This window comes from Pongo abelii, chromosome 19, assembly GCF_028885655.2.
Source record: "Pongo abelii isolate AG06213 chromosome 19, NHGRI_mPonAbe1-v2.0_pri, whole genome shotgun sequence".
Taxonomy (NCBI): domain Eukaryota; kingdom Metazoa; phylum Chordata; class Mammalia; order Primates; family Hominidae; genus Pongo; species Pongo abelii.
The window spans coordinates 89771440-89780000 of NC_072004.2; the positions used below are offsets into that span (position 1 = coordinate 89771440).

Here is an 8561-nt window from a genome sequence, read left to right on the forward strand (position 1 = left end):
CCCGGGAAGCAGAGGTTGCAGTGAGCTGAGATTGCACCCCTGTACTCCAGCCTGGGCAACAGAGTGAGACTCTGTCTCAAACAAACAAACAAAAACTTAAATAAGAAGGAATCCTTGGCCAGGTGCGGTGGCTCACATCTCTAATCCCAACAATTTGGGAGGCCGAGGCAGGTGGATTGCATGAGCCCAGGAGCTCGAGACCAGCCTAGGCAACATGGTAAAACACCGTCTCTACAAAAAATACAAAAATTAGCTGGGTGTGGTGGTGCATGCCTATAATCCCAGCTACTCGGGAGGCTGAGAAGGGAGGATCACTTGAGCCTGGGAGTTCGAGGCCTCAGTGAACTATGATCACACCACTGTACCACAGCCTGGGTGACAGAGTGAGACCCTGTCTTGAGGGGTGGGGAGGCAGAAGAAAAAAAAAAGAGAGAGAGAGAGACCCTGGTGCGCAGGCCTGCTATCTCTGGCTGGACTGATCAGGGCTGAAGACTTCAGAGACCAAAAAGGTGAAGGTGTGGCCAGGCACAGTGGCTCACGCCTGTGATCCCAGCACTTTGGGAGGCCCAGGTGGGCATATCACCTGAGGTCAGGAGCTCGGGACCAGCCTGGCTAACATGATGAAACCCCGTCTCTACTAAAAATACAAAAATTAGCCAGGCGTGGTGGCAGCACCTATAATCCCAGCTACTTGGGAGGCTGAGGCAGGAGAATCACTGGAACCCAGGAGGCAGAGGTTGCAGTGAGCTGAGATAGCGCCATTGCACTCCAGCCTGGGTGACAGAGTGAGACTCCTCAAAAAAAAAGAAAAAAAAAGTCAAGATGTGCGGCTGGGTCTTCATGACATCTTTTACCTTGCCCAGGCTGGCTCAGAGGTGTCTGCCTTAGTGGATAGGATCCCTTCCACCGTGGGCTAGCAGCCTTCCTTGGTCACTGACACACACCATGTAGGAAAGAATTGCCACCACCAAGAAGGGGCCTCTCACCTCTGCACAGGCTGTGTGCTGGCTGATGACGTGGCTGCCCTGTGGCTGCCCTGTCCTGTCTGCTGCTGCCACTGAGCTGAACATCTCCCGGCTCCATCTCTTGAACCATGGATCCCAGCGTTGTTAGCAATGAGTATTATGATGTTGCCCATGGATGCAAAAGATCCAGTGGGTCCCCACTTCCCTGCAGGACATCCCTGCTGTCCTGGGTGCAGAAGCATATACTGAGGAAGACAAACCAATGGTGTCCCATGCACAGAAAAGCCAGCATTCTTGTCTCAGTCATTCCAGGTGGTTGAGGTCTCCACAGGTCACACGGGGAAGCTGAGACCTCCGAATAAGACCATCCAAGGACTCCAGCAGTTTCTGCCAGGTGAATCCAGCTGCCTCCCAGAACAGGCCTTCTATGGGGTGGGATTCTAAGTTGCTGGAAGGACGTGCATGGGGCATCATTTTAGCAAACTTAGTCCCCCTCCTCCATCTCTCCCTCTCCTCGCTCTGAATCCAGAGAGCTCTAGTTTTCTGTGTAGCCTGTGTGACAGCCTTGGTTGAAACCACTGTGTTCTGTCTGAAGAATATTTAAGGTTTCCAATCAAGTGTACATCCCTCAAAGAAACAAAGTGGGCTTGTCATGGTGATTCACACCTGTAATCCCAGCTCTTTGAGAGGCCAGGGCAGAAAGACCACTTGAAGCCTGGAGTTCCAGACCAGCCTCGGCAACACAGCGAGACCCCAAACTCTCTCTGTATCTATACATAAAATTTAAAAAACAAAGTGTAGGGACAGGGTAAGCACTCGGTAAATGTTGGCAGAGACCCTCCTTGCCCCTCACCCATGGCAGCTCCTTGAAGAGAGGGTCTGCCTCTTCTCACCCCTAGCCTTCTGCCGCAAGGAGGTGGTGGCCTGGGGCGTCATCTGTGCTACTTGCACTTTCTGGGGCTGGGGTCCCAGCACTCCACCAGAGGACCTGTCCTGAGCGGGCAGCTCCGTCTCCAGTCCCACTGTGCCACCCAGGGTGCCTGGCCAAACCATGGGACTTTCAGGCTTGCAGGGTCAGGATGTGGCCACCAGGGGGCAGCAGGGCCTGCGCTGTGAGTATCCGAGGGGGTGTTGGGATGGGGAGTTCCAGGCTCTGATGTGAGATCTAATTCCCAGAGCTGGGAAGCTCCCTATATTTCCTGCCATATTTTCTGCTGCATTCCCAGAGGACAGGCCGTGGGAGGTGATTCCAGGGGGGCCTGAGCTCTCCTCCCGAGGCCGTCCACGGGGCATCCATGTCCCGGGTGCCTGCTTGTGGACTGCTCTGGTCACTCTTCCTCTAGGGCAGGGGAGCCAGAGCTACAGATTCTGGCCTCTTCTGAGTGCTCACCAGCAACGGCTGGTGTTTATTTGCCAGGGATTGATATTCTTGAGGGATGGTCCATTTCACCAGGGCCAGGAAAACAACAGCTTGCAGGACTGTGGTTTCCCAGCACCGGCTGCTCCCAGAGGATGCCCCACCCTGTGCACGGCTGCCTGCCATCCTGCCCCTGGGGGTAGCCTCCACCTCCCCCACCATGGCCACTGCAGGACCGACCCTGTACACCTGGTCCCCTGGGCCTCTTGGGATCATAGCCCTGTCCGTGGCAGCCTCACCACTCCTACCGGCACAACTCCCCCAACTCCTCACAGAGGTGCCCTACTCTCTTCCCTCTCAGTCTGGATGCTCATAGAGTCAGCACCCTGAGTCCTTCTGCCTGTCCCCAAAGTCCTCAGCCCCAGGTTTGACCCCAGGCCAGCTCACAGAGTACCCCGGGGCAGGAGGCAGCCCCCCAGAACCTCTATCCTGCCATCCCGCCTCTTCTCCTCACTTCCTGCTCCCCCAGTCATAGACACACCTGTGAACCCCGTGCCACCCTCAGCTTGTCTCTCCTGAAGCTGAAGCCCCTGCCCAGCCCGACCCCTTCCCCTGCCTGTGTGCCTTAGAGGACCCTGGTTTGCTCCACCAGCATCTACTCTAGCTCTTTCCCCGGTGCCTCCGCCCACCGATTCCTTCCTCCTCCTTCCCCCGCCCCGCCCCCTGCACTAACAGGCTCAGTGTTTCCGGAAGGATCCTGGGGCAAACAACCACTTGGAGAGCCAAGGAGTGAAAGGTACAGCTGGCGATGCTGACAGGGAGCTGCGGGGACCCTCAGGAAAAGCCACAGGTGACCCAGGACTCGGGGCCCCAGAGCATGGGGCTTGAGGGACAAGAGACAGGTAAGGCATCTTGAAGTGGGGTATGCTGGGGGCAATAAGGTGGAAAGGCAGGAGGGAACAGGAGGCAGGTTAGGGACCTAGAGGATGGAGTAGGGGCCGAAGCTGAGAGTGAGTGAGCAGTGAGCCCCCGGCCTCAGCAGGAAATGAAAAGCTGGAGTTCAACCTGAAAGAGAAGCGCAGTGTGGCTTCAGGGGACCAGGGGCCAGAGTGGACGGTGCTTATCCTAGACCAGCCACCTTACCCCTGTGGACTCAGTTTCCCCATCTGTGGACTTGGGCCATTCCAGCTTTAGTGGTGCTCACCTCTGAAGAGGGTCTCTTTAGTTTAGAAAAAAGGGGGCTCTACCAACAGCCTCTCCTTAGAGGGGGACAGCTGTTGAGTGGAGCTGTGCAGACCTGGGGCCTCTGCTGTGGACCTCCTAGAGAGGTCCCTGTGTGTGGCTGGGGTCACCTGGGCCGGAATCGCCCAGGTTGCTGATTACAAGCACGGCTGCTGCAACCCCGCTTCAGACCCTCTGGTCTGGAGGAGGCTCAGGAGCCTGCACCTCGACAAGTGCCCCCGTGATCCTGTCTCAGAGCCCCTGCTAGGCCGGGTGAGGACCCATGGGGAGGACCCATGGGGAGCAATGGTCTCTATGGCAGCAGGCCGTGCTGCCAGGGACTTCCCATCAGTGGGGCAGCCAGGCCACTGAGGGAGTGGGGTGAGATGGGGTGGGGGTGAGGGTGGTCTTGGCAAGAATTCTCACAGCAACAGACAGTGCACTCAGCTGGGTCTGACTAGAGGGTCTGCACAGAGCAGGGTGACTAGAAAGACCCCAGGTCAGGGCGGGGCTGCGCCCAGCCAGGTTAGAAATAGACCAGAGGCTCTGACTCTGCCCGTCCGCACCTTCTAGCTGGCCAGCCACGAGTGACCCTGCTGCCCACACCCAACATCAGTGGGCTGAGCCAGGATTTTGAAAGCCACTGGCCAGAGATCGCAGAGAGGTCCCCGTGTGTGGCTGGCGTCATCCCTGTCATCTACTACAGTGTCCTGCTGGGCCTGGGGCTGCCTGGTGAGTGGGGAGCTGGGGTCTGGGGACTTGGGCTTGGCCAGAAATGGGGATCCTCCTTCAATGGGTGCCAGTCCTCTGTGTTTGACCCTGAGGCCCTGGATCATAGACCCCTGGTCTTTCCTTGCCATTGTCAGGGGTGTTCTGGGTCACTGGAGGGGAATAAAATTAAGGGGCTAGGACTGGGGGTGCTCACAGCTAAACCCAAGTTTTCCCCAGCAGTGAGCACTCTCTTAGGATAACAAAATTCACACAGGAACTGGCTCAGCTCAGTACAAAGCTCCCCGTGCTGCCCATGCCTTCAGAGAGCAGAGCTTGGGGCAGAGGTGGGTGTGTGGATATAGGAAGGACGGGTGGTCTCGGCCCTGGGGATTTCCCCAAGTCTGGTAGCTAAACCCATGCCTGTGTCCAGGGACGCCTCCATTCTGGAGGACACAGAAAACCTAAAAAGGACTTGGAGGACAATGCCACAGGACAGGTAGCTTTTTTTTTTTTTTTTTTTTTGAGATGGAGTCTCGCTCTGTCACCCAGGCTGGAGTGCAGTGGCATAATCTCGGCTCATTGCAGCCTCCACTTCCCAGGTTCAAGCAATTCTCCTGCCTCAGCCTCCCAAGTAGCTGGGATTACAGGCATGCACCACCATGCCTGGCTAATTTTTATATATATATTTTTTTAACAGAGGTGGGGTTTCTCCATGTTGGTCAGGCTGGTCTTGAACTCCTGACCTCAGGTGATCTGCTCACCTTGGCCTCCCAAAGTGCTGGATTACAGGCGTGAGCCACCACATCTGGCCAGGACAGGTGGCTTATGAGGACACCCTGCCATGTGCACTTACCTGTGTGTAACCACGGTACAGTCAGTGGCCTGCAGTGGATGGACAGGGCAGAGCTGGCCTGGGTTGCCTTCTGGGCAAAGTGGGGTTTCAGAAGGATCTGGAAGGAGAAAAAAGAGAAGCCAGCGCAGCCTCTGCACATGCAGATGGGGAGGGGTGTTGGCGACACCTTGGAAAGCAGAGTCTGAGCTCTCTTCTGATGCCTCTCCCCTCCCTCACCTCGGCTGCCATCAGTCAGCCTCCTGACTGCAGTGGCCCTGGCGCGCCTTGCCACCAGGACCAGGAGGCCCTCCTACCACTACCTTCTGGCGCTCACGGCCTCGGATATCATCATCCAGGTGGTCATCGTGTTCGCGGGCTTCCTCCTGCAGGGAGCTGTGCTGGCCCGCCAGGTGCCCCAGGCTGTGGTGCGCATGGCCAACATCCTGGAGTTTGCTGCCAACCACGCCTCAGTCTGGATCGCCATCCTGCTCACGGTTGACCGCTACACTGCCCTGTGCCACCCCCTGCACCATCGGGCCGCCTCATCCCCAGGCCGGACCCGCCGGGCCATTGCTGCTGTCCTGAGTGCTGCCCTGTTGACCGGCATCCCCTTCTACTGGTGGCTGGACGTGTGGAGAGACGCCGACTCACCCAGCACGCTGGACGAGGTCCTCAAGTGGGCTCACTGTCTCTCTGTCTATTTCATCCCTTGTGGCGTGTTCCTGGTCACCAACTCGGCCATCATCCACCGGCTACGGAGGAGGGGCCGGAGTGGGCTGCAGCCCCGGGTGGGCAAGAGCACAGCCATCCTCCTGGGCATCACCACACTGTTCACCCTCCTGTGGGCGCCCCGGGTCTTCGTCATGCTCTACCACATGTACGTGGCCCCTGTCCACCGGGACTGGAGGGTCCACCTTGCCTTGGATGTGGCCAACATGGTAGCCATGCTCCACACGGCAGCCAACTTCAGCCTCTACTGCTTTGTCAGCAAGACTTTCCGGGCCACTGTCCGACAGGTCATCCACGATGCCTACCTGCCCTGTACTTTGGCATCACAGCCAGAGGGCATGGCGGCGAAGCCTGTGATGGAGCCTCCGGGACTCCCCAAAGGGGCAGAAGTGTAGAGGAGGGGGCCCAGCTGGGGAGCTCAGGGTGGCTCATGGCCACATGTACTGGGGCCTTTGAGGTTGTGCCCAAAAAACGTTTATCGACAGCTTGCTTTCCTTGGGTGGGGGTGGAGGCTCCTCCTTTGGGTGTGGCTCCCAGGTAGAGAGGAGGACAACTTAGCCAACTCTTACGTTTGCTTCGCCAGCAATCCCTATTTCCTGGGAAGATGAAAGGGCACTGCCAGGCACAGGCTAATAACATCAGTGCTGTGGGCATTCCTTTGCAGGGGGCATTTTGCCTGGCTCATCATGAACGCCAGATTAATGTTGCTTGAATGGATAGAAAAATGGACAGATGGAGGCCGGGTGCGGTGGCTCACATCTGTAATCCCAGCACTTTGGGAGGCCGAGGCAGGCGGATCACGAGGTCAGGAGATCAAGACCATGGTGAAACCCTGTCTCTACTAAAAATACAGAAAATTAGCTGGGCGCAGTAGCAGGTGCCTGTAGTCCCAGCTACTCGGGAGGCTGAGGCAGGAGAATGGCATGAACTCGGAAGGCGGAGCTTGCAGTGAGCTGAGATCCCACCACTGCCCTCCAGCCTGGGCCACAGAGTGAGACTCCATCTCAAAAAAAAAAAAAAAAAAAAAAAAAAAAAAAAAAGGACAGATGGATGGATGGATTGATGGATGGATGTGAATTGTCTCCAGTCCACCCCCCTTACCTGGTGCCTGCCTCTCATTCCCTGAATGGATCACCTGTCCAGCTCCTAGTGACAATGCCAGAGTTTGAAAAGGAAGATATCTTCAGGACTTAAGGCATTTCTTAGGCTGGAGGAAACAAAGAAATTGAGCTGAGCAATGGGAGGGGGCTGCTTGGGGGATAAAAGCCCCCAGGGCCAGCCAGAAAGGGGTGATCTTAAATCAGATGTGAGGAGCCCAGGCCCGTGTCTGTCCAGCCACAGGAGACACAGCCCCTTAGGTCTCAAACACCCTGGTTGGATTCCACATTACTCCCTGCCCTAAGCCAGTACAGGTTCATGGGCCCAGAACCAGCACTGGGGCTATAGTGTTTGTTGTTGCCAATGAGGAGAAAGAAAATGGTCTCTTAACCCAGGATACTAGGAGAACAGGAAAGGAGGACCTAGCTGGAGATGACCCTGAGCTTCTGCTGAGCCCCCTGAGCCCACGCCCCTTGGGGAAAGGTCTTTTCCTCCACCACCGGGAGGCGGGAGTTGGCAGAGTCCATCAGAGTCATGAGGAGCTCTGCTCCACACCCTCAGCCACTCCAGGGAGCCTCTCCAGGGCCCCTCTCTCCTCTCAGCACCACCATCCCGGAGAGGCAGCTGGGAGAGATTAGCAGATGGAACTCCCACCTGCTCCAGGCTATGGGTAAACACATTAGCAGCTGCGCTAGGACCACTTTCTGCTTCCTGGTCAGGCTGAGCTGACCTTCGTCCTGAATGGGAGGTTAGACCTGCACCCACCCTCTTAGTGGGATGACATCAGTCAAAGAGCTGTTTGTGCACCCAGCACACAGTCAATGCAGAATCAATGCTTGACTTTCCACTTTGCCTCTCTGCTTCTCCCCAGAGCAGGGATGTCCAGACAGGGAGGTTCAGCTAACCCAGAAAGAGGATAATGTGGGTCTCCGATGCATTAGCCATGATTCTCAACTCCAAAAAACTCTGCAAACCAAAACATGTTTCCAAAATGTGCCACAAACACATTCAGCAGCACAACATGACCTGATGTGAGGTGATTTCTGGTCCTGACGTTGTCCTGTGATTGTGAGTCCTGCCAGCCCCACCCGGGACTGTTAGCAGAGTGATCATGCACTGCTGTCCACACCCCACGGAATCGTGATCGAACGCGCAACACTAGATCCACACAGCACCTTCCTCTGCTCTGACGTATTCTGAATTCCAAGACATGTGGTGCCAAGTTCAGAGAAAGGATTGAGGACCTGTAAGCCCAACACTTCTGCTCCAGGGTGGTCCACACTGACCCTGAGCAGGTGTTAAGGATGGAGGACCCCTGCACCCACCCACACCTCCATGTGCACACACAGATGTGTCCCCAGGCAGGGTTGATGCACCTGTGCTTTTCTTTGCTTAAGGAGGAGGGGGATGCAAATGCAGGTACCCGGGGAGGGAGAAGGTCCACTGGAGGACCAGATAATGTCGGCCCCAGCCCAGCCTAAGCCTGCCCTACAGAAGCGGGCACGGGAAGAAACCACAAAGTTCCATGGATGAAGAACTAAATGGAACAACCTGCAGAGAGAACCCAGTATCAGGGAAGAGCATCTGTGTCTCCATGGATGGCAACAGCAGCTGGGTCTAGGCCAGAGGCAGGATGCCTTCCTCAGCT

The 8561-nt window shown here is 56.5% G+C and overlaps 1 protein-coding gene across 1 annotated transcript in view; it reads left to right on the plus strand.

Moving 5' to 3' along the window:
* The first annotated feature begins 3130 nt into the window (after positions 1 to 3130).
* GPR142 (G protein-coupled receptor 142) overlaps positions 3131 to 8561 on the plus strand; it is a 6685-nt gene continuing 1254 nt past the window's right edge. Inside the window, exons 1-3 of the mRNA XM_024235058.3 lie at positions 3131 to 3224; positions 4117 to 4275; positions 5339 to 8561. The exon at positions 5339 to 8561 is cut by the window's right edge and continues 1254 nt beyond it. Of these exons, the coding sequence (XP_024090826.3) occupies positions 3131 to 3224; positions 4117 to 4275; positions 5339 to 6210 (1125 nt within the window). The 3' untranslated portion in view covers positions 6211 to 8561. The remainder of the gene's footprint in view (positions 3225 to 4116; positions 4276 to 5338) is intronic.